Here is a 26,775-nt window from a genome sequence, read left to right as displayed (position 1 = left end):
TGAACAACAAAAAGAACAACACAAATCTTTAAGTGGTTCACTGAGCCAGCATTAGTTTAATTTGATTCTCAACTAAAAGTGAAGAAAGGAAGATTTATTGAATGGAAATTCAGCCCATTTTCTTTCAGTTTACACCTTTTTAGTTGAATAACTCCTCTTTTTTTTTTTTTTTTTTTTTTTAATTTTTTTTTTTTTTAATAGAAAAGTACCCTTTTATTGAGAAGTAAGACAAGTGTATTTACAATATTCAATTGTTGAATAACTCCTCTTTTTCAGCCCTGTTATTCTTAAGTAGTGCCTCCTTTTCCCCAGTTCACCCCAACTCTTACTGTCTTTCATCCTGTTGTCATTGTTAAGTACAGTTAGGAGATGCCTGGACTTTGTTGGCTAACGAGTGTTTCTCAGATTTTCATATTCAGAACTTGATAGTTTACAGAAGGAGAGGTGATTAAGCTCTAGTAGTGCTGATCCCATTCAGAAGATGATAATTAACCTGTTAAAAGTCGATTGCTACAAATTTCTGTGTGTTTATTGACCTCCATTACAAGGAGCTATGGAGATGGTAGGAAAATGGATGGTAGGGAAAATGTCACCAGTGAATATAGTTTATTTTAAGATGTTTGGAGTGAAAAGGAAGGAGAAAATGGAAGCAGGTGAGGCTGAGAAGGCCACAACATCTTGAGGTAAGATAGAAAATCTAAAGGTGTAGAAATGAGACAGGTGGAAAAGAAGCAGGGCAGAACCTTTAAAAGAATGACTTAGCTGTTAAGGATATGGCATAAACTGATTAGAACTGATTATGCCCAGGATGGCATCAAGATTCAACTTCCAGGAGACCCTGAACCTCATTGTACACTCATGGTGATACACTAGCACATGATAAATGACACACCCGCAGGCACCATGACACTTCTGATGCTGACCATAAAAGGGCAAAAAGTGGGCGGTGGCCCAATTCCTGGAAGTCCCTGCCCCTTCCCCCTGAAATAGTTGGAATAATCCTCCCACCCGTTAGCTTACCCAGCCCGTAAACACTGAGCACCCCATATTTCGTGGCTGCTCTTGACTTTTGAGACAGCCCACACTCTGTGTGTGGAGTGTGTTTCTACCATGGTTGCTCACATTCTGAGATGGACTACATTCTATAATTGGAATGTGAATCACCTTCAGTAAACCTGCTTTTTATTTCCTGTGGCTCACTCTTGAATTCTTTTCTGCGCTAAGCCAAGGACCATCACTTGGTGGCCCAGCCCAGGAACTTGCCCACGACCTGGATCACGGCCATCTTCTCATGCCCCATTTTCCTGCAACCTCTTTACAAAGGATATTGATAAATCTTTTTAGTTATCACTTTGCCTCTCGCTGAATTCCTTCTGCACTGAGACATAAAGAACCTGAGCTTCATTAAGTCCGGAGATGAGTTATGCAGTTTCAGTTGGCAGATTGTGGGTTTGAGTCCCAAGTGAGGTGCAATTTCAGGAAGCACCCAGGAGAGTGAAGTGATAACTAGGACACGTTCCTTGTAGTTCCTCCACTAGAGAAGAGGGAGAAGTCAGGAGTTCACTCTTGGATACTTAGAGCCTAAAACAAGTTTATACCACTTTGTTGTTTTCTGTGCCACTCACAGAATGGTTTGCATACAGTAAGCAGTACTAAGAGATAAATCCACAGGATTGGAAGAAGTTATTGATTGTAGCTTTAAACTTGTTCCAGTTACTGTATCATACCCTCTGTGATTAATGACAGATGAACATGTTTATTATTCCTATATTTTATGAGTAGTACAGTTAATATTGTTTTCTTCCCCTAGAAGTGCTAATTACATGTATACATTTAAAATGTACCACAGATTTTTTTTTTAATTTATATTTTTTTTGCTTACGGGCTGTGCCAGGTCTCAGTTTCGTTCTTCGTCGTGGCACGAAGGGTCTTTGAGTTGTGGCATGTGTGATCTAGTTCTCTGACTAAGGACCCAGGCCCCCTGCATTAGAAATGTGGAGTCTTAGCCACTGAGCCACCAGGAAAGTCCCTGGATGTCTTCATTTTTCATACCTAGGAAGAGCCTCCAAAAGTAGGAGAGGTCCAAGCTCCCTGACTTAGGCCCAGGTCAGTACATTGCAGGAAAATGGGGCACAAGAGGCTTGTTATGTTCCAGGTCTCGGATGAGTTCCTGGGATTGGCTGCCAAGGTGAGAGTCCTTGGCTTTGCACAGGAAAGAATTCAAGAGTGAGCTATGCTGAAGTGAAAGCAGGTTTATTTAAGATTCGCACTCCATAGACACAGGGTGTTCGGTCTCAGAGGGCAAAAGCTGCCCTCAGGTACGGGGTGGTTAGTTTTTATGGGCGGGGTAATTTCACAGGGTTCCAGTGTGAAGGAAGGAGTGAGAGATGAAGCCCAGGTCCCCCTAGGAGCTAGGTGTTTTTCCATCAGTGAAAATCTTGCTACTGGTATATCGTGCTCAGTAATATCCTTTCTGTGAGATATTTTACCCAAAAGTGTCTCTCTTTGAGACTTCTGTTAGTAAGTAAACAACTCTCTCTTAGATGTACTGTGGACAACAGATTTTAAAATAAAGTTTCACCAACTACTCTTGTCAACCTTATTTTCTCTATAAAAGTTTTATAGTTTTATACAAGGTGTTTAACATTTATGATGTTTTTATTTTGCAGTGTGGCTCTATACCCATAAACAAAAGGGCATACTGATTATAGATTCCCGCTTAAACCATGCTGGAGGAGATTTCTTTCTGCCCCCACATTCCTAATGTATGGCCAAAACATGGGCCCACAGGGAAAGCATTACTTTTAAAACACCAAGAGAATCGGTGAAAGGGCTCTTTGTGGAATTAACAAAAACAAAACAAGAGAATGAAAATGCAAAAGGCATCACAATTCAAGCCAGTAAGGGCTGGTTTGAAAACTTTAAAAAGGGGACCCTGTGCCCCACACAGAGCTTGTGAGGCGACCTCAGCACATCGTGACATCGCCCTACGCTTCCCGAAGCTGCCAGAGCCAGGGCTGCGCACCCGGGCAGCGTGTTTGCTTCTGAAGCAGAGGCCTGCCGAGCTTGTGTTCACTGCACTTAAACGCGCGTATTGAGTGTAATTTTCTCTTGTATGCCTGTCATTTGGGGTGCCATTCAAAAAGGTAACTCTGGAGGCTGGAGATGGGTCTCTGCTTCACCTCCCTAAATGATTTGCTCACTTGGGTCCCCTCATTGGTAACCATCCTCCCAACACCTGCATCTTGAAACCCGGAAACCCTGCATCTTGAAACATTGCCATATCTTGTAGCTCTTTTCTCTATAGCTTTGGACTTGGAGCCTCTCATTTTTTGTTTTCATGCCACCATCTTGCTTCTGAGTCATCCTCAGGCTATGTCTGGATTATTAAAACAGCTTCCTATGCCTGGTCCCATTCCTAGTTTCCCTCCAGAAAACATTTCCTACTTACTATTTACTTTTCCCGTCTCGATCAACCTTTCTTATTCTGTGAAGTCCAAACCTCTGTGTCTGACCCAGACCCTTTAATGCTTCCATCTATCAGCTCTTGTTCCCTAGAGCTCTTTGCCCTTTCCCCCTCACAATCTTTTCTCTGTATTTCATATGATTTTCTCCCTTTTTGTGTCTGTACTTTATAAGGGCTATGCATTATGTAAAATATTCTCCCTTGTTTCTGGATTCCAAACCATTTTCCTTCTTACTCTTAAAAAACATTCTCTAAAATGTCTCCCTGGAAGTACGTCATTATTAAACACCTCTTCATTTAGATACAGTTTGTTTTTATTGATATGGTTGTGACATTAAGGAATCAGATAAAGTTTGCTAATTTCATTCATTACTTCTAGTGACTTTTTTGTAATCATTTTGTTTTTCTTCTATACACAATTATATCATTTACCAAGAATGACAATTTTACTTTCTAGCCTTTGAGTTCTAATTCTTTTTTTTTTTTTAATTATTTTTTTATTTGGCTGCATTGGATCTTAGTTGTGGCATGATGGATCTTTTGTTGCAGCATGTGGATTCTCTAGTTGTGGCACACAGGCTCGGTAGTTGTGGTAGAGGGCTCCGGAGTGCGTGGGCTTCAGTAGCTGTAGCACACAGGCTCTTTAATTGTGGCATGGGGGCTTTTAGTTGCTGTGCGACATGTGGGATCTTAGTTCACCAACCAGGGATTGAACCCACGTCCCTTGATTTGCAAGGTGGATTCTTAACCACTGGTGGTTATTGTTCAGTTCGTAAGTCCAGCTCTTTGCAACCCCATAGACTGCATTACGCCAGGCTTCCCTGTTCTCTCCGAGTTTGCTCCAACTCAAGTTCGTTGAGTCGGTGATGCCATCCAACCATCCCATCCTCTGTCACCCTCTTCTCTTCCTTCTCTTAATCTTTCCCAGCATCAGGGTCTAATCCCTTGAATCTATTTGTCAATTTCATTCTATAATCATAAGGGTTTTGATTTAGGTCATACCTGAAGTCAGGTATGACCTAAATCAAATCCCTTGACTATACAGTGGAAGTGAGAAATACATTTAAGGGTCTAGACGTGATAGAGTGCCTGATGAACTATGGATGGAGGTTCATGACATTGTATAGGAGACAGGAATCAAGACCATCCCCAAGAAAAAGAAATGCAAAAAAGCAAAATGGCTGTTTGAGGAGGCCTTACAAATAACTGTGAAAAGAAGGGAAGCAAAAAGCAAAGGAGAAAAGGAAAGATATACCCATTTGAATGCAGAGTTTCAAAGAATAGCAACGAGAGATTAGAAAGCCTTCCTCAGTGATCAGTGCAAAGAAATAGAGGAAAGCAAGAGAATGGGAAAGACCAGAGATCTCTTCAAGAAAATTAGAGATACCAAGGGAACATTTCATGCACAGATGGGCACAATAAAGGACAGAAATGGTAGGGAACTAACAGAAGCAAAAGATATTAAGAAGAAGTGGCAAGAATACACAGAAAACTGTACAAAAAAGATCTTCATGACCCAGATAATCACGATGGTGTGGTCACTCACTTAGAGCCAGACATCCTGGAATGTGAAGTCAAGTGGGCCTTGGGAAGCATCACTACAAACGAAGCTAGTGGAGGTAATGGAATGCCAGTTGAGCTATTTCAAATCCTGAAAGATGATGCTGTGAAAGTGTTGCACTCAATATGCCAGCAAATTTGGAAAACTAAAAAAAAAAAAAGAAAAAAATTTGGAAAACTCAGCAGTGGCCACAGGACTTTGGAAAAGGTTGGTTTTCATTCCAGTCCCAAAGAAAGGCAATGCCAAAGAATGCTCAAGCTACCACACAGTTGCACTCATCTCACATGCTAGTAAAGTAATGCTTAAAATTCTCCAAGCCAGGCTTCAGCAATATGTGAACTGTGAACTTCCAGATGTTCATGCTGGTTTTAGAAAAGGCAGAGGAACCAGAGATCAAATTGCCAACATTCTCTGGATCATCGAAAAAGCAAGAGAGTTCGAGAATAACATCTATTTCTGCTTTATTGACTATGCCAAAGCCTTTGACTGTGTGGATCACAATAAACTGTGGAAAATTCAGAAAGAGATGGGAATACCAGACCACCTGACCTGCCTCTTGAGAAAACTGTATGCAGGTCAGGAAGCAACAGTTAGAACTGGACATGGAATAACAGACTGGTTCCAAATCGGAAAAGGAGTACGTCAAGGCTGTATGTTGTCACCCTGCTTATTTAACTTCTATGCAGAGTATATCATGAGAAACATTGATCTGGAGGAAGCACAGACTGGAATCAATATTGCTGGAGGAAATATCAATAACCTCAGATATGCAAATAACACCATCTTTATGGCAGAAAGTGAAGAAGAACTAAAGAGCCTCTTGATGAAAGTGAAAGAGGAGAGTGGAAAAGTTGGCTTAAAGCTTAACATTCAAAAAACTAAGATCATGGCATCTGGTCCCATCACTTCATGGGAAATAGATGGGGGAAACAGTGGAGACAGTGGCTGACTTTTTTCTTCTGGGCTCCAAAATCACTGTGGATGGTGATTGGAGCTGTGAAATTAAAAGACGCTTACTCTTTGGAAGGAAAGTTATGACCAACCTAGACAGCATATTAGAAAACAGAGACATTACTTTGCCAACAAAGGTCCGTCTAGTCAAGGCTATGGTTTTTCCAGTGGTCATGTATGGATGTGAGAGTTGGACTATATAAAGAAAGCTGAGCACCGAAGAATTGATGCTTTTGAACTTTTGTGGGAGAAGACTCTTGAGAGTCCCTTGGACTGCAAGGAGATCCAACCGGTCCATCCTAAAGGAGATCAGTCCTGGGTGTTCATTGGAAGGACTGATGTTGAAACTGAAGCTCCAGTACTTAGGCCACCTGATGCAAAGAGCTGACTTATTTGAAAAGACCCTGATGCTGGGAAAGATTGGGGGCAGGAGGAGAAGGGGACGACAGAGGATGAGATGGTTGGATGGCATCACCGACTTGATGGACATGGGTTTGAGTGAACTCTGGGAGTTGGTGATGGACAGGGAGGCCTGGCGTGCTGCAGTTCATGGGATCGCAAAGAGTCGGACAGGACTGAGTGACTGAACTGAACTGAACTGAATGGTCTAGGGGTTTTCCCTACTTTCTTCAATTTAAGTCTGAATTTTGTGATAAGAAGCTTGTGATCTGAGCCACATTCAGCTCTGTGTCTTGTTTTTGCTTACTGTATAGAAATTCTCCACCTTTGGCTGCAAAGAATATAATCAATCTGGTGATGTCCATGTGTAGAGTCATCTCTTGTTTGTTGGAAGAGAGTGTTTGCTATAACCAGTGCATTCGCTTGGCAGAACTCTTTTAGCCTTTGCCCTACCTCATTTTGTACACCAAGGCCAAACTTGACTTTTACTCTAGGTAACAGTCACTTGACTCCCTACTTTTGCATTCCAATCCCTATAATGAAAAAGGCATCTTTTTTTCGTGTTAGTTCTAGAAGGTCTTGGAGATTGTCATAGAACTGTTCTACTTCATCTTCTTCAGCATTAGTTTTTGGGACCGCCAGGGAAGGTCCCTGAGTTCGTTCTTGTCTTGTACTGGCTAGGACCTCAAGTACTATGTGCTAAGCCGCTTTCAGTTGTGTCCAACTCTTCGCAACCCCATAGACTGTAGCCCACCAGGCTCCTCTGTCCATGGGATTCTCCAGGCAAGAATACTGGAGTGGGTTGCCATTTCCTTCTCCAGGGGATCTTCCCAACCCAGGACTCGAATGTGCGTCTCTTATGTCTCCTGCATTGGCAGGTGGGTGCTTTACCGCTGGGCTTCCCTTGTGGCTCAGCTGGTAAACAATCCACCTGTAATGCAAGAGACCTAGGTTCAATACCTGGGTTGGAAAGATTCCCTGGAGAAGGGAAAGGCTACCCACTCCAGTATTTGGGCCTGGAGAATTCCATGGACTGTATAGTCCATGGGATAGCAAAGAGTCGGACACAGCTGAGCAACTTTGACTTTGACTTTCACTTTTGTGCTAGTGCCGTCTGGGAAGCTCTCAAGTACTGTAATGGAAGTAATGTAAGCAAGTGACAAATGTTGGAGAGGATGTTGAGAAAAGGGAACTCTTACACACTGTTGGTGGGAATGTAGATTGGTGCACCTACTGCAGAAAACAGTATGGAAGTTTCTCAAAAAACTAAAAATAGAACTATTATATGACCCAGCAGTTCCACACCTGGGATATATGAAACAAACAAACAAAAAAAGAAAATGCTAATTTGAAAAGATATATATATCCCAATGTCCATAATAGCATTTTTTTTTTACAGTAGCCAAGATATGGAAGCACCCTTAGTGTTCATCCACAGATGAATAAATAAACAAGATGTGGTATATCCAATGAAATACTACTCAGGGATTAAACAAATAATGAAATGTGGCCTTTTGCAACAACATGGATGGACTTAAAGGATATTATGCTTAGTGAAGTAAGTTAGAGAAAGACAAACACTGAATAATATCAGTTATATGTGCATTCGATAAAAATAAACTAGTGAATATAACAAAAAGAAACAGATTCACAGACACGGAACTAGTGCTTACCAGTGGAAAGAAGGAAGAGGGCAAGGGCAAAATAGGGGTAGGAGATTAAGAGTTATAAACCACTATATATAGAATAGAATAAGTAAGCTACAAGAATATTGTGCAGCAAAGGAATATAGCCAGTGTTTTATAATAACTATAAATGGAGGATAACCTTAAAATTGTACTATGTTGTATCCCTGAAACTTACATATATTTACCTCAACTACACCTCAATTTTTTTAAAAAAAGTGATATAAATGGGCATCTTTGTTTTTTCCCCAGACTCAGAGGGAAAGCATTGTGCCATTAAATGTGATGTTGGCTGTGTTTTTCCTAGTGACTCAGCCGAATACTCAAGGGGTGCCCTGCAGACCTCTGGAGTTCGGTGTCTGTGCAGCTCTCTTCTCTCCAGTACCCCTGTGAACTGCAGACTCTAGCTGCCTTGGACTTCCCAGTATCTCAGCTCCGTCTCCTCAACTAAGGGCGGTCCCTGAGTTATACCTGGGTTCCCCCTCCCTGTGCTTTGGGCTGGAGACCTTCCCTTGCTAGCAGACTCGGACAATTATAGGGCTTAATTACCTTGTTTGTTTACCATCTCTCAGGGATCACTATCTGTCCTTCCTTGCCTGATGTCCGATGTTTTGAAAACCATTGGTTCTTTATATTTTGTCCAGAATTGTAGTTGTTTCAGGTGCAAGGGTGCATCTGATCCCTGCTACTCCATCTTCCCTGGAAGTGGAAGTACTGTCTTTTCTAAAAACATTTGAGGAATTATTTCGGAGTTGCTTCCAGAGTATGAGATATTCTTTGGAATTTCCGTAGGGGAAAATCTTCATTCTTTCAGGATGGATTTGATTTTAGGGAGCAACTAAGAGTCATTTTTAAGGTCTGATTAAATGATTTGTCTGGGTAATACTGTTTGGGGTCCAAAATGATTGCAAGGTAATGAGGCAGATTTCCTTGTGCAGTTTTATAAACTGTTTTGGAAGCAAAATAGGAGTTGCAAAATATTTTCAGTGATGGCAACCTGATTGAGATAAATATAAACCTTTTCCAGGTATATATCTTGAAAAGTAACTTTCAGTTGAATGTTTCTATAGATTGATTGGTATATATTTAATATCAGTCTATGTTTACAACTGACATTTAACTGCTTACTAAAGCTTTCTCACATTGTTTTTATGTGATACTCTCTCTCCAACTTGATTATAAACTCAAGGATACCTGGACACTTTTGTACATTCCTTCAGTACACTGCACTTGTAACTGTGGAAGCTTCTTAAATCATGAGAGTAAACTAATTTCTGTGTAGGGAAATCAAGATCACCCTGTCAAAATACATTGCATGATATAAAAGGATGTAAAATTTGGTTTTGATACTGGTGCAGCATTATTACATTATTAATACATCATGATTTAAATTTAAAGTAACTTGTATCAGATGTTGGATTCCAGTAGGATGAGCACGTATCTGTATCTTTCTTACACTGTAGGAATTATGTGAATGACCTAGTTCAAAAAGATGCCTTGAATCTGGATCTGTTATGTAATTAACCAAGGGATATTCTTAGACCCTAGTAGATTGGTATACGCACTACATTATATGCAGCCTTAATCACTAGGCATAATTCTTTGGGGGTGAAGGTAAAATTCTTTTCTCACAGTCTTTGTTTTCTAGCACCAAAAAGCCCCATTATTCCCAACTTCACCCCTCCATTAGGAAATAAGGACTTTATTTAAACATATTCTTAATGGATTAAAATCTTAGATTTTTAGCTTTCAACTTTGATATTCTTTAACTTTGTGTTTTTAGTTTACTGAATTTAGAGCTTTATGTTTCGTTTATAGTGAATCTGTTAATAGTTAGTTTGGAAACTCTTTTACTTACGGGATGTCCTCTTGGCTTGCTTTTTATCCTTGATGCTCCTGTACCTGAATATCTTTTTGTTGTCTTGTTTTTTCCCTCCTTTTCCTTCCATTTGTTTTGTTTAAATAAAAGGGAGATTACTATAGGAAATATTTCTTTTTAATTCTTACATACAAGATGAACTTCTAAAAATCCAAATTTACCCTGACATTTTAAATTTTAATTAATCTAAAATTCCATATATCAGTGATGTTCTCATATGTACTCTTTCTGATGGCCACATATTTTTCTTGGATAGTACGAACCACAATTTAGTAAATAATACTTGTGAGAATAGCATAATCCTTTGTTTCTGGGATATAGCAATGACCATGTTTGCTACTAATACTGCTTTAAGGAGTGTTTTCAGTTATTTTTCAGTCTTTAATTTCTTTGAGTAGTATAACTTTGTGAGTGCTTCCTTTGGATAGAAGCCCCAGATTATTTATTTGGGTCTTCCCAGGTGGAGCCAGTGGTAAAGAACCCACCTGCCAATGCAAGAGATGTAAGAGGTGCAGTTTTGATCCCTGGGCCTGGAAGATCCCCTGCAGGAAAGCATGGGAACCCAGTCCAGTTTTCTTGCCCAGAGAATCCCATGGACAGAGGAGCCCTGTGGCTACAGTCCATGGGGTCTCACAGAGTTAGACACGGCTGAAGCGACTTAGCATGCCCACCACCTCATACATTTACTGAAAGGGATTTTCACTGCTTTTGCCTCTACCAGTTGTGAAATGAGGTTCCTGTTTGGCTTCATTGTTTCTAGCATTTGCTAGTTCTGTATGTGAGATAGCGTTGGGGAGGAAGGATGGATTGGTGTATGCTTAAAAATTAACCAGTTTTATTTCATGTAGATACCAGGGTTTAAAATATAATATTGTACTTATGTTTATTAAAATGTTCATTCTATTTCTGTTTTCACATGAAATCTTCTAAGTTACTCTGCATTGTAATTAATTATAGGTTCTTAATAGTCTCATGTCTTAGTTCTTGTTTTAATCTGGCCATATTGTTTTCTTTCTATAGTAGAGACTTTTGAGTTTTGCAAACTTTGTTATCATTTGCCATTTAGTCATATATTATAATAGAACTGATATATAACTGGGCTAAAATATACAATTTTCCTTACTTGTATTTGTTCTATTTCTTGACTTTTGTGTTCTGTTCATCAATAACTACTTGGATTCTATGACTTTTTGATTTTGATTCTTTTAATGATTTAAATTGGTTCTTGTTAACTTTTAATATCTGTGTTCCTCTGATACATTTTTAAAAATCCTATGCTGTTTGTTTTGTTTTTTTTTTTAACATAAAAAGAAAAAAGCATATTGAGAGATCCCCTTTTTTAGCTTTACTCTCTTTACCCCATTCTGATTCTTCTAAGGGATACTTGCCCACAGTAGTAGATATAATAGTCATCGGAATTAAATTCACCCATTCCAGTCCATTTTAGCTCACTGATTCCTAAAGATGTCGATGCCTCTTGCCATTGCCTGCTGCCACTCTCCTCTCAAAGACTGATTTTAGTGTTGCCTTCAGAGAGAAGTTGACTTAATATTGAAGTGGTATAAAATATTCTAACTAATAATGCAGTTATAGAATTATAGATATTCAAAGTAGTATATTTTAATAGTGATAAGTTTTAATTAAAATTAATTCATTCAAATTTATAGGAATATTTTCAGAAAGGTACATATTTTGATAGAGATTGACAGGACTGGTTTAATAAAAACCCATTTTTAGGTTCATAGTCACTTACTGGAAATTCTAAGGGCCAGCTAGCTGTATTTTAGAATTCAGAGTTAAAAAAAAATGTTGGAAAGTTTATAAGGTGCATTTACGGTATACATGTAATGCCCCTGCAGAGTCAAGGGTAACACTTTATAGTCAAATACATTAATATTTCGCCAGCCAAAGCCATGACTATTCTTATTTTAGTGGATAGACTCTGAATAGTCTCTTGTCAATTCGGGTCAGATTTTGCTGCTGGTTAAATTCAGATCAAGTTTTACTACCACGGAATGATAGACATTTTTGTGGATTTTGGAATTGTGGCTAAGGCATTATGGACCTGTATTTTCTTTCTTAGCTCTAATATTTGGTTACTTTTGCTACCTTCAGAAAAAGAAACCTGCTTTCTTTTTTTTTGTTCTACAGGATGTGAGATTAAATCTGTTCTTTCCAAGCCAGTTAATAGGAATTAGGACACCTCTTCACAAAGCTTGACACCTTAGGCAGCTGTCACTCTCACGTGACACTTCCTGCACGGTATTGGCTTTATGTTGAATCCCATAGTTCTCAACTCCAGTCTCCTTTCTGAGTGCTTCGTGGTAGTAGACAGTAAGGAAAAGACCGTTAAAATGTGCAGTGCTTCATGTGATGCCTATCCTGTCTCATGCACAGTAGGGTTTCAGAAAGAGCAGCTTATTCTCTGAGGACCAACCTTTCTTATTATCAGCTAATGGTAGCCTAAGAAATAAATCTTTCCAAAAAGATACATGCTTATCATAAAACAAAAATTCAAATGGTACAGAAGTATAAGTAAAAAGCAGACGTTTTCTCCTGCCCTGCAGTGCCCTTCACCCAGCCAGCTTTTAAATACTTGTTTTGTAGCTGCTGTAGAGGTTTGGATCCTTTTTAACTTTTTTTTTTGAGTTCTGACTTTCCAGGGGACAGTTTGGGAAATTCTAATTAATTATTAGAAATTTAATAGTAGATACTATATCCCAACCTGGACTAATTTTGTGTTCTTTTTTTATGTTAAACTATGGGGATGACCTTTTCTGTTCTGGCTGACGTGTGTAAATTTTGTTTCTAGAGCTGTTGGTTCAGACTGCATAGTTCTGAAATGTTAGACATGTGTTTTGAATGTTAATTGTTACAAATTGAAGATGTCTATTAGCCACACATAGGAGTAAAAATTCAGTTACTTACTGATTTACTTAGCAAATGTAATTTTTTTAAAGTCAAAAAGCATACATAGTATTTGACAGTGCACATGTACTTTTAAGGAGCCTTTACTTTTAAGAAGGAGGATGTTGGCTCATCGGCCAAGTCAGTGGTTCTCAAGGTAAGCATCTAAGCACTGGGATGCAGATGGTCCCAACAGTTATTACTGAGCACATTATTGAAATTGCTTATGTTCTTAATCCATGATAAATATAAGAACACAGTACATCTGAACATGAATGTCCTTCTGGGGAAAGTGTCGATTTTTGTTTTCTATGGAGTCCAGATTGTTGTATTGTTTAGTTCAACACACATTTATGAAATACTAACCATGTCAAGAACTGGTTTCATAGTACCAAGATAGAAATTGCTGGGACACTCCAGGGGACTGTCCAGAGACTACTAGGGAAAAAAAAATTGAGAACTACTTTTCCTAAGTCATAATGAGGCTGTTAGGTGTATAGTCTTGTAAATGAGGGCATACCTGATAAGTATTCGCTGAAATTCAACTTAAGGTCACTCAGTTTGATATTGCTTGGTCCAGATCCCTAACTGGCACTTCCTTCATCCTAGCCATCCCACCCCTGCTGCCCCATACTCATGTACACACAGGGTCTGTTTTTTGTTGTTGTTTTTTCCCCCAATTTTTGTACCTGGCACCATGTGTATGGGACAGGAGAAAAAAACAGTCATTGGTGTTCTAGCTTACTTGTTTGCCAGTTTGGAGCCTCAGACTCCTTATTTCTGTTGAGTACATAAAGACTGCTTTTTGTGTTAAGGTCAAGGACTCTCTCAACCCTTGTCCTCTTTTGGTGGAGCTTTGCTAGAATTTAACACTCTGCATTGAACAGGAACTTCTGTGATGTGACTGTAAACTGTGGGAGCAGGACTAGAGATTTCTGAGTACTTCATGGCAATGCATTGGCTGGTAGAGTGTAAGAGACCTCTTCCCTTCTAGTGTGATTTGGTAGGGAATGGGAACGTGGGACCTGAATTTACAGTAGTCTCTAGTCATTAATCAAAGGAAAAAATACTGATTGATAAAGGGAGATAACTATAAAATGAAGTAGAAATAACACTATTAGATGGCACTAATGTAAAATTCCCTTGTGGCTCAACTGGTAAAGAATCCGCAGGCAATGCGGGAGACCTGGGTTTGATCCCCGAGTTGGGAAAATCCCCTAGAGAAGGAAATGACAACCCACTCCAGTACTCTTGCCTGGAGAATTCCATGGAGAGAGGAGTGGGACAGGCTGCAGTCCGTGGAACCACAGAGTCAGACATGACTGTGAGACTTACTTTCTTTCACAATGTAAAATAGTAAGTCAAAATTTGCTATTAAGTCAGGCAAAGAAAATAGTCTCAAGTTGTAAAAAGCCAATTAGCAGATTAAAGAATAAACAGATATCAAATTTTAAAATAGAACTGATTATTTTAGGCAGGCAGGTAGAGCTTAGAAGAGTAGTATGGGCTTCCCTGGTGGCTCAGTTGGTGAAGAATCCGCCTGCAGTGCAGGAAACCTGGTTTTGATCCCTCATTTGGGAAGACCGTCTGGAGAAGAAGATATCTACCCAATATTCTTGCCTGGGAAATCCCATCGACAGAGGATCTTGGTGGGCTACAGTCCATGGGGTTGCAAAACAGTCAGACACGACTTAATGACTAAACAGCAACAGAAGAGTAGTAGAATTAGATCAAGCCAATAATTTAAGAACAAATAAAGGATATAAATATGGAGAAACTTTAGAGTGTATGAAACCAGTACATTTTTTTTTTTAATTTTTTTATTAGTTGGAGGCTAATTACTTCACAACATTTCAGTGGGTCTTGTCATACATTGATATGAATCAGCCATAGATTTACACTTATTCCCCATCCCGATCCCCCCTCCCATCTCCCTCTCCACCCGATTCCTCTGGGTCTTCCCAGTGCACCAGGCCGGAGCACTTGTCTCATGCATCCCACCTGGGCTGGTGATCTGTTTCACCATAGATAGTATACATGCTGTTCTTTTGAAACATCCCACCCTCAGCTTCTCCCACAGAGTTCAAAAGTCTGTTCTGTATTTCTGTGTCTCTTTTTCTGTTTTGCATATAGGGTTATCGTTACCATCTTTCTAAATTCCATATATATGTGTTAGTATGCTGTAATGTTCTTTATCTTTCTGGCTTACTTCACTCTGTATAAGGGGCTCCAGTTTCATCCATCTCATTAGGACGAAACCAGTACATTTAAACATGGTGACATATTTGTTATTATGAATTTCAAAAAAGGTATGAACATACATTGAGTGTGCTTTGTAGCTAATGCAGATTCTAAATTTTACGTGCACAGTTAAACTATTTGAATTTTCTGTTTTCGTCTTGCGTTATTAGTAGTTTTGGTAATTTATTTAAGATGTTATGGAAAACTCTGAATGAACTTTTTGGTCAACCCAATATTTCAAGGGATTGCATATTTCATCAGAATTATTTAGGTGTTGCCATAAAGCTGTTCGTAGCATTCTTTTTTATGACTTTACTGTTATTTATTTATTTTGGTGGTGCCGGTTCTTGGTTGCTGCGCAGGCCTTTTCTCTAGTTGCAGAGAAGGGCCTCCTCTGTAGTTGTGTGGGCTCCTCATTGTGGTGACTTCTCTTGTTGCGGAGCATGTCTCCAGGGCACTCCGGCTTTAGTAGCTGTGGTGTGTGGGCTCAGTAGTTGCAGCTCCCAGGCTCTAGAGCATGGGCTCAGTAGCTGTGTGCATGGACTCAGTTGCTCAGCAGCATGTGGAATCTTCTGGGTCAAGGATTGAACCTGTGTTTTCTGCATTCTGCAGGTGGTTTCTTTACCTCTGAGATACCAGGGAAACCCCATAATATATATTTTTTATTACTATTTTAGTGCCCGAAGCATTTATAGTGCCGTCCCTTCTTTCATCTTTAAAAAAATGTTTATTTGGCTGCATTGGGCCTCAGTTGCTTCATGCAGGATCTTTCAGTGCAGCGCACGAGACTCTGTAGTTGTGGCGCGCAGGCTCCCCAGTCGTTGCAGCACGCAGGCTCTAGTGGCGGTGCGCAGGCTTAGTTGCTCCGTGGCACGAGGGATTTTAGTTCCCAGACCAGGGATCGAACCCACGTCCCCTGCATTGCAAGCCAGATTCTTAAGCACTGGCCCACCACGGAAGTCCCCCTTCCTTCATTTCTGACACTGGTGATTTGAGTGTTCTTTCTTTTAGTCTTTACTTTAGCTACAAGTTAAACAATTTTATTGACTTTTTCAAACAAACAGCTTTGAATCTCATTGATTTTCTCTATTGTTTTACTGGGGCTTTGTTGCTGTTGTTACCTTTATTAGTTCATATTACTACTTTTGGATTTAATTGGCTCTTCTAGCTTCTTAGGGATAGAAACAGGTCATTAATTTTTAAAAACCTTCTGTGTTTCCTAGTGGAAGCATTTGCCACTATAAATTTCCCTCCTAGCACTACTTAGCTTCATTCCATAACTATATCTCACACATTTTTATATGTCATTTTCAAAATATTTTCCCATTTGCTTTGTGATATTTATTTGACCCATGTGTTACATATAAATTTGTTTCTTAATTTGTCCGTATTTCTGAATTTTTTTTGTGTTACTAATTCCTGATTAAAAATTTATAGTGGTCGTAGAACACATATGATTTCAGTCCTTTGAGATCTATTGAGACTTGTTAAAGTCTATTTTAGTGAATGTTCTGTGTGTACCTGAAAAACATGTTCTGCTGTCCTTCAGGTATAGTGTGCTATTAATGTCAGTTAAGCCAAGTTGTGATAGTGTTGTTCAGTCTTATATATCCTTACTGATTTTCTTTCTATTTATTACATTGATTTCTGTGAGGAGTGCAGAAATATTCACCTATAATTATGGATTTGTCTGTTTCCCCTTTCAGTTCTGTTCATTTTTGCCTCATGTATTTTGAACTTCTGTAATTGGGTGTATACACGTGTAGGATTCTTATGTCTTCTTGATGAGTTGAGCCCTTTATGATTTAAAATGTCTCCTTTTATCTCTGGTAATATTCCTTGTCTTGGGCTCTACAGTGTCTGATATTATTATCTTCACTCCAGCTTTCTTATGACTAGTGTTTGCATGGTATATCTTTTCCGTTCTTTAATTTTTAACCTATCTTTGTCCTTTTTAAAAAATGAGTTTCTTTTAGATAGCAGGCAGGTCTTGTGTTTTGTTTTTAAATCCAGTCTTACCATCTTTGCTTTTTTAAAAAATAAGGATTTGTTTGTTTGTGTTTTTGGCTGCACTGGGTCTTCTGTGCTGTGCATGGGCTTTCTCTAGCTGTCAGCGGGGGCTGCTCTCATGGGCAGTGCCCGGGCTTCTCACCGTGGTGGCTTCTCTAGTGATGCACAGGCTCTGGGCGTGCGGGCTCAGTAGCCGTGGCACACGGGCTTAGTTACTCCACAGCACGTGGGATCTACCCAGACCAGGGATTGAACCTCTGTCCTCTGCATTGGCAGGAAGATTCTTAACTGCTGGACCACCAGGGAGGCGCCCATCTTTGCTTTTTAATTGAAATGTTTAGACCATTTACATTTATGTCATTTTCAAAATGGTTAGGTTAATCATTGATGTGTAAGAACTTTATGAAGTACCCTTTTATTTTCCTCTTGTATCTTTAGGCTATGATCATCCATGCCTTTTACTTCTCCATAGATTGTTAGCCCCACAGTTCATTGTTACAATTTTTGCTTTTTTTTTTTTTAATTTTTTTTTAATTTTTTTTTTTTGTCATACATTGATATGAATCAGCCATAGATTTACACGTATTCCCCATCCCGATCCCCCCTCCCACCTCCCTCTCCACCCCAATTTTTGCTTTTAGTGAAATTTTTATAAAGTGAAAAAAGAAAAGTCTTTTACATTTACCCACATATTTGCCACTTCCAATGCCTGTCATTCTTTCCTTTGTTTAGATCTGACTGTCCATTTGTTACCAGTTTTCTTTAGCCTGAAAGACTCCAGAATTTCTTGTAGAAAAGATCTGATGGCAGTGAATTCTGTCCTCTTTTGTTTGTTGAAAAATCTCTATTTCTCCTTCATTTTTGAAGACTCTACACTGACTGTTGAATTTTAGATGGGCAGTTTCTATCTTTCTGTACTTAAAGGTGTCATCCTGTTGTCATCTATCTTGTATTATTTCTAACAGGAAGTCAGGTATGAGTCTCAGCTTTGTTCACCTGTGTGTAATTTGCCGTTTTTCTCTGACTGCTTTATGAGATTTTCTCTCTATGGTTGTCAGCAGTTTGATGACGACACGGCATCCTGGGATACTTTTCTTACCTACAGGTCACTGAAGCTGTGCTCGGTTTTTTTTTTTTTTAGTTAATAAATCTTTCCAGTTGTGTCTGTTGTGCAGCTTGGCTTAGCCAGTAAATTTTTCTTTTCAGCTCTAAAAGTTGTGTTTGATTATTTTTCATTTTTTATTTCTTATTTTGTTCATACTTTTAAGTTCTTGAACACATTTATAGTTATTGTTGTTCAGTTGTTAAGTAGTGTCTGACTGTTCGCGACCCCGTGAATTGCAGCACTCCCGGCTTCCCTGTCTTTCATTATCTCCCAGAGTTTGCTCAAACTCATGTCCATTGAATTAGTGACGCCATCCAGCCATCTCATCCTCTGTCATCCCCTTCTCTTCCTGTCTTCAATCTTTCGCAGCATCAAGGTCTTTTCTAATGAATTGGCTCTTCATATCAGGTGACCAAAGTATTGGAGCTTCAGCTTTAGCATCAGTCCTTCCAATGAATATTCACAGTTGATTTCCTTTAGGATTGACTGGTTTGATCTCCTTGCTGTCAAAGGGACTCTCAAGAATCATCTTGAGGACCGTAGTTCGAAAGCATCAGTTCTTCGGTGCTTAGCCTTCATTATGGTCCATCTCTCATATCTTACATGACTATTGGAAAAATCATAGCTTCAACTATATGGACCTTAGTAGGCAAAGTCATGTCTCTGTTTTTTAATACACTGTCTAGGTTTGTCATGGTTTTTCTTCCAAGGAGCAAGTGACTTAATTTCTTGGCTGCAGTCACCATCCACAGTGTTTTTGGGGCCCAAGAAAATAAAGTCTGTCACTGTTTTTACTTTTTCCCCATCTATTTGTGTGAAGTAATGGCACTGGATGCCATGATCTTAGTTTTCTGAATGTTGAGTTTTAAGCCAGCTTTTTCACTCTCCTCTTTCACCCTCATTAAGAGGCTCTTTGTTTCCTGATCACTTTCTACCATTAAAGTGGTATCATCTACATTTCTGAGGTTACTGGTATTTCTCCCAGCAATCTTGATTCCAACTTATGGTTCTTCCAATCTAGCATTTAGTGTCATGTGCTCTGTATGTAAGTTAAATAAGCCTTGTAAGTTAAATAAATATACAGTCTCGGGCAGCCGGGTCGCGGCCTGAGCCGACATTGACAGGTCTTCGCGATTCGGCCCGACACGCCCCCTCTCGCGACATCATGGTGGCGTATTGGCGACAGGCTGGACTCAGCTACATCCGATACTCCCAGATCTGTGCAAAAGCAGTCAGAGATGCACTGAAGACCGAATTCAAAGCAAACGCCATGAAGACTTCTGGCAGCAGCGTAAAAATTGTGAAAGTGAAAAAGGAATAATCTACCCTGAGTTCAGCCTGAATGCTGCATGTTCAAGGTGAAGCTGTGAGCACGTATTATAGCAGATTGGAAACCATCTCCCTTCATGGAAAAAAAACAAAATAATACCTGTGTTGTTCATAGATTGACAATGGCAGTAAATTAAAGTACAGTTCACTCTAAAAAAAAAAAATAAATAATAAATAAATAAATAAATATACAGTCTTGACGTACTCCTTTCCCGATTTTGAACCAGTCTGCTGTTCCATGTCCAGTTTTAACTATTGCTTCTTGACCTGCATACAGGCTTCTCAGGAGGCAGGTAAGGTGGTCTGGTATTCCCATCTCCTGAAGAATTTTCCAGTTTCCACACAGTCAAAGGCTTTCACATAGTCAGTGAAGCAGAAGTCGATGTTTTTCTGGAATTCCCTTGGTTTTTCTATGACCCGATGGATGTTGGCAATTTGGTCTTTGGTTTCTCTGCCTTTCTTAAATCCAGCTTGAACACCTGGAGATTCTGAGTTCACATACTGCTGAAGCCTAGCTTGGATTTTGAGCATTATTTGCTAGCTTGTGAAATGAGCACAGTTGTATGGTGGTCTGAATATTCTTGGCCATTGCATTTCTTTGGGATTGGAATGAAAACTGACCTTTTCCAGTCCCACGGCCACTGCTGAGTTTTCCAAATTTGCTGACATAGTGAATGCAGCACTTTAACAGCATCATCTTTTAGGATTTTAAATAGCTCAGCTGGAATTCTATCACCTCTACTAACTTTGTTCATTGTAATGCTTCCTAAAGCCCACTTGACTTCACACTCCAGGTTGTCTGGCTCTAGGTGAATGACCACACCATTGTGGTTATCCAGGTCATTAAGACCTTTTTCTTGTGGTTCTTCTGTGTATTCTTGCCACCTCTTCTTAATCTCTTCTGCCTCTGTTAGATCCTTTTTGTCCTTTATTATGCCCATCTTTGCATGAAATGTTCCCTTGGCATCTCTAATTTTCTTGAAGAGATCTCTAGTCTTTCCCATTCTATTGTTTTCCTCTATTTCTTTGCATTGTTCACTTAAGCCTTTTTTTTTTTTTTTAATCTCTCTTGCTGTTCTCTGGAACTCTGCATTCAGTTGGATATATCTTTCCCTTTCTCCTTTGCCTTTCGCTTCTCTTCTTTTCTAGTCTATTTGTAAGTCTTCCTCAGACAACCACTCTGCCTTCTTGCATTTCTTTTTATTTGGGATGGTTTTGGTCAATGCCTCCTGTATAGTGTTACAACTGTTTTAAAATCCTTATCTGCTAATTCTTTCATATTGGTCCTTTCTGAATCTGTTTCTGTTGACTGATATTTTTTCTCTTAGCTATGGGTCACATTTTCCTGTCTCTTTTGCATTTATAGTAATTTCTTCTGACGTTGTATATTATGAATGTTACATCACTTGGTATCTTGATTTTGTTGTCTTTCTTTAAAGAGGGCTAAGTTTTATTTTGGCAAGCAGTTAAATCACTTGTGGATCAGATTGATTTTTTTCTGGATTAGATTTTAAACTCTTAGGGTAGATCTAGAGTTGCTTTTATTCTAGGTTTCAAATTTAGCCGTCTCCTAAAGGTCTCTACTGCATGTTTCGAGCAGTCATTGAAGTCTCTCCACTCTGGCTGATTGAAACTCAAATATCTCCCACTCGGGTATCAATTCTAGGAATCGTTCAGTTTTAAGCTGTGTAGTGCTGGGTTTTCTCCAATAGTTTGTCTTTGCCCAAACCTTACAGGTTGGCATTCAGCCGAAGACTCAAGGAGACCCAGTCATTTAGCCCACTGTGTTCTGCTTCCATTCTTTCTCTTGTTGCCACAGTCTGGAAGGGGCCTCCATGTGGAAAGCCAGAGCCTTCACAGGACTCACTTCCTTGGTTCCCTTCCATCACAAGTCACTGGGCTGACTGTTGTTCAAGATAGAAACAGTGGTTTCATACCTGATTGTTGTTCAGTTGTTAACTTGTGTCCAATTCTTTGTGGCCCCATGGACTGCAGCACACCAGACTTCCCTCATTCACTGTCTCCCGGAGTTTGCCCAGATTCATGTCCATTGAGCCATAATGTTATCTAACCATCTCATCCTCTTGTTTCATATATTTTTTCCCGTTTTCAAGTTGTTTTTAATGGGAGGGTAAGTCTGGTACTAATTGCTTAATCATGGCCTGAAGCAGAAGTTAAGAGATACCATTTTTATCTTCACTTTACAGATAAGGAACTCAAGGCCCAGACATATTTAAGGAAATTCTTCCTACTGCACTCATTTAACCAGATGGACAGTCTTTATGTTTGTCTCTTTAAAGCCATATAATTTACCAGAAGCCACATTGAGCCCTGTCTGCTCTAGACCTGGGGCTTGGCCAAGTATTTCTGTAAATTTCAGATAGTCAGTAATATAGGCTTTCTGGGTCACACAAGGTCTGTGTAGCATATTCTTCTTTGTTGTCTTCTATAACTTTTTAAAAATGGAAAAGGTTGGGGGAAAAAAAAAGTTAGTGAGCCATGCAAAACCAGGCCATGGCAGGATTTGACCTATGGGTCATAATTTATTTTCTCCACTCTAGACACTCCCTTCATACCTTGGACTTTGCTAGTTCCCCTTATCTATCAGATCTCATGTATTCCCTATCCTATTCCCTAGGGAATAAAAACAAGATTTATCTAATTTTTGGTTTGGAGCAAGCACATTCATCATTATTTCAATTTTCAAATGAAGAAACTATGGCATAGAGAAGCTAAGTTCTGGGTGCATAGTAAGTAGCAGAATAGAGACTTAACTTAGACTTAAATCTATCTGGTTTTAAACACTCCCTACCCGCCTCTTAGTGCTTCCCCGGTGGCTCAGACAGTAAAGAATTCTCCTCACTGAAGGAGACCTCGATTCTATCCCTGGGTCGGAAAGATACCCTGGAAAAGGGAATGACCACCACTCCAGTATTCATGCCTTCCATGGACGGTGGAGTCTGGTGAGCTACAGTCCATGGGGTTGCAGAGAGTTGGACAAGACCGAGTGACTAAACGACGACAGCCCGTCCTATGACATTTGAAGCTGTGTGCTCTGCTACCTCTAGAGCTGACAGAACAGCACATTTGTCTAAAAAATGTAGAGTGAGATACTAGTCATTAATAATGGCATAACATTTTTCTCATTTACGAGAATTACAGAATCATGGCCCTTCAGGGTTGGAGGAAACACTGACAGTGTTGAGCCTGGCTCTTGCTAAAGTTAAAATCCCTTCAGCGGCATCCTTGTCAGTCATGCTGCTTCCATTCCAGTACCTTACGGCCTCTGTGAACCCCTGTGAGTGTGGGTCCTGCTTTTCTGGAATAACCCAGAACAAGCCTGTTCACCACATGAAAGTCCTTCGTATGCCCTTCCTTTCAGTAATAATCAGATTTTTTTCAGTCTATCCATGGGCTTATAAATATGACATTCACACAGTAGAAAGGAATGGACTACTGATGTGCACAACAACATGGCAGAATCTCAGAAACATGCAGAGATGAAGCAAGTGCATAAAATATGATTTCATTTGTATGAATCTCTAAAAAAGACAGATCTGTAACGCCAAGAAGGAAATTAGTGGCTCCTTTAGGGTAGATGTGGGGGGAGGGGGCTTGACTGGGATGAAGCACAAGGAAATTTGGGGGATGATAGAACTTTTCTATCTCTTAGTGGTGGTAGTAACGTGGGTATATAAGCTCGTCAGATTTCATCAAACTATATATGAGGGTACGTTTCATTGTGGACATATCTCGATAAAGTTAGTTAAAGAAAACAGAGTTCTCAGAAATAGCTGTAGTTTCGCTAGTATAGAATATGATAGAACAAGTACTTTCCAACAAGTGCTTCTCTCCATTTGAATACCTTGCATCCCTATTAATAATTTACCTGTTCTAAGGAACTCCTTCATATAGTTGATATACATTAAGATCATATTTCACTAAAACATTTCATGTATGTTATTATTAACCCTGAAGAGCTCTTCATGTCTACTTTTACAGTTGTTTCTTAAAATACATTGTCTCAGCTCTCAGAGCATTTTGTTCATATACAGCACTGTGATAATAACTTTTACCTCATTCCACTGTGCTTTTTCTATTTAAGTGTCTGCCTCTCTGACTAGACAGTGAGCTTCCCCAGCAAAGCCTTAGGCCCTTTTGTGTCTCTGGATCCCAGAATAGGAACTGGGTGTAACAGGCACTCAGTAAATGTTGTTTGTTTGGATTCTAATAAATGAAGGAAAACAGTCTTCAGAACCCATCTCTCAGAAAAATCTCCTCCAACAAGTAGTTTCTGTTCCTCAAAGCTAGGTTAGATGTTTCTCTAGGCTACATCACTAATACCCTGTGCTTATCCATCACAGTATATATTACTGTGTTTTTCACATTTCAAGGATATTCACTGTACTTTATTTATAGTAGTAAAAAATGGGAAATAACTTACCTGCCCAATGACAAGGAAATGATTAATTATGATTCATTATCAATGGACTCTATAGTGTCACTAAAAATAATATTTTTAAACACATGAGAAAATGTTTCTGATAAAATGGTAAGAGAAAAGAAGATGCAAAAGGTTATATAGATTCCTGGGTGGAAGAAATATAAAATTATGTGTATATACACATGGAAAAAAGACCAGTAAGTTATAGATGTTAAGAGTGTTTATCATTTCATAAGGGAATTTTTAGGTATTTTATTCTTTGTTTTTATTTCTTGTTCTTTTACTTTTCAGAAAATGTGTTACTGTTAATATAACCAGGAAAAAGACTGTTAAAAATATAATTTAGAGAAGGTGACAAGACAACTAAGTGTAATGAGGGACAGAAAAAGGACATTGTTACAAAAACTGGGGAAATCAGATTGAAATCTGTAGTTAATGTAGCAGTGTGAATTTCCTAGTTTCACTGATTGTAGCATGATTACATAAAGTGTTAATGATAGGGAAAGCTGCCTGAAGGTGATAGGAGAACTCTGTACTATCTTTGCAACTCTTCTGCAAGTCTAAAATTGTATCAAAATAGACAGTAAAAAAAAAAGTACAATTGAATGTCAATAAGATAACTCCTTGAGACTAGAGACTGGGTCTTGTTCATCATGGCATACTCTGGGCTATATCAAGCACAAGTAGATGCTTATTAAATGTTTACTGGATGAACAGATTGAGTTGTAATTGTTTATTTTCTTAGTTTTTGCTATTCCAATTATTTTGACTCTAGTTTCAACCTCTTAGGGTGACATTGCATTACCTTGTCATCACCCATTCATGCACTAAATTTTTGTTGAATATTTATTATATATTAGTATGTAATGTACTAAGCCCCTCAAGCACTTAAAGATAGTCCCCTGGCATTTGTGAGGTAATGAGGAGGACAGAGGTATACGGATGCTTATAACAAGGGGTGGCTGTGATAAGTACAACATGAAGGGTGCCAAACAGAATATTATGGAGGTGGAGAGAACCTTGGGATTATATCCACTTGGGATGTTAAAGGATACTTATTAAAGAAAAGCCTATTTGAGGGAGTGAAATTTTGAATTGATGGTGGTGAAATTCTACCACCACATGTCAAGAAGAGAGGTGAATACCTTTATCTTCAAATGTGGCTTTTGCTTGAGGTGCTTGGAAAGACGGGACCCTTTCATTGACTTGAGTCATACTGATAGAACCAGCCCTTCCCTGTTTACTAGGTCCTGAATGCCAAGGGTGAGTGGAAAGGAGAGGTAGAAGAAACCAAAGGGACGGAGCAGCCTTCTCCCCGGGACTCCATTACATCCTTGATGTGTATTTAGGAGCATGGAGGGTTGTGGACTCTGGGTTTTTATTCATGGTCCTGTATTGTGTAGTTCTCGGGGCTATTGTAACAAACATTGGTGGTATATTTTGTTGCATTCATATAGATTTTTAGATGTGTGGCACACTTACTGTATACGGTGACTTCATTCATCATTCCATAAGTGTTCATTGGGTGGTTTACACAGAAAGATGATTTCATTCAGTTCCCACTTCAGGCTCCCTGTGGGGGAGGATTCTAGGAGTATGTATAATCATGGTCAGTCTCCAGGTAATCAGGTTGCGTTTCAGAGAAGTTAAATAACTAAGTGAATAGCTTGGCATCACACAGCTTGTTGTTGTTGTTCAGTCGCTAAGTTGTGTCTAACTGTTTTGTGACCCCATGGACTTTAGCAGACCACGCTCCCCTGCCCATGGGATTTCTCAGGCAGGCATGCTGAAGCAGGTTGCCATTTCCTTCTCCAGGGATCTTCCCAACCCAGGGATGGCAGCCGTGTCTTCTTCATTGACAGCTGGTTCTTTATCACCTTTACCACTGAGCCATCACACAGCTACTGTGTAATTTCTGGGACCTGTGTCCTCCTCTTAGATTAAGTGCTCTTCCTCCTTTCCCTACTACTCAGACGTTTTTCTGAACATATTTATTTTTTGAGAGTTAAGTGAAATACTAAACAGTTTCAACTGCTGACCTTGTTGAACCTAGTCAAGAGGTTAGATCAAGGGAAATAAATGCCTTTCTAACAGGAAGTGAGGCTACTCTTTTTTTTAATCCTGCTGCTGCTAAGTCACTTCAGTCGTGTCCGACTCTGTGCGACCCCATAGGCTGCAGCCCACCAGGCTCCCCGGTCCCTGGGATTCTCCAGGCATTTTTAATCCTATAGACTTTCTATTCCAGTCTAAGAAACTAACAGTCTGCTGCCCTTTACCCTGCATGTCTTTTCTTAGAATAGCGATTAGAAATTTTCATTTTTTAAAATACTGTAATTCAGTATTTGGCGTTTGCCAGGCTGCAGGAGGTCTTAATTGCTTTTACTTTGTATGATGGGAATTGAACAGAGACAACTAAAAGGAGGAAAAGGAATGTTTTTATTAAATAAATAGTTACTGTGGACAAAGCTAGAAAATACACATTGCCTATAATCACTATAATCCCACTACACTGAGGTAACCAATATTTACATTTTGGTGATGAATTTCATTTTTTTTTTTTTTTCACAGAAATGAGCAGTACAGTATGTACTGCATTGAGACCTTCTCTGTCCACTCAGTATACATTTTGAACATCTTTCCATGTCAATAAGGAGACTTCATTTTTAATGGCTATGTTGTATTCCAGTGTATAGTTATGTGAAAATTTCCCAGACTGAGTCTAGCTTATTTTCAATTTATTATTATTGTTGACACCATTGTAAATATGGTTGTACATCTATCTTAGCACACATCCGTAG

General features: G+C 39.3%; 2 protein-coding genes across 8 annotated transcripts in view; both read left to right on the top strand.

Annotated features, from left to right (window-relative positions):
- TNRC6B (trinucleotide repeat containing adaptor 6B) overlaps positions 1-26,775 on the top strand; it is a 254,502-nt gene that overhangs the window by 10,343 nt on the left and 217,384 nt on the right. The window lies entirely within an intron of this gene.
- Positions 19,286-19,613, top strand: LOC122680251 (ATP synthase subunit epsilon, mitochondrial). Its single transcript, XM_043881418.1, has one exon. It carries the CDS (start codon positions 19,370-19,372, stop codon positions 19,523-19,525), a length of 156 nt encoding a protein of 51 aa, XP_043737353.1. The 5' UTR covers positions 19,286-19,369; the 3' UTR covers positions 19,526-19,613.

Source organism: Cervus elaphus, chromosome 22, assembly GCF_910594005.1.
Source record: "Cervus elaphus chromosome 22, mCerEla1.1, whole genome shotgun sequence".
Classification (NCBI taxonomy): Eukaryota; Metazoa; Chordata; class Mammalia; order Artiodactyla; family Cervidae; genus Cervus; species Cervus elaphus.
Note: the sequence above shows the minus strand (reverse complement) of the source record. Positions and strands in the feature narration are given on the sequence as shown.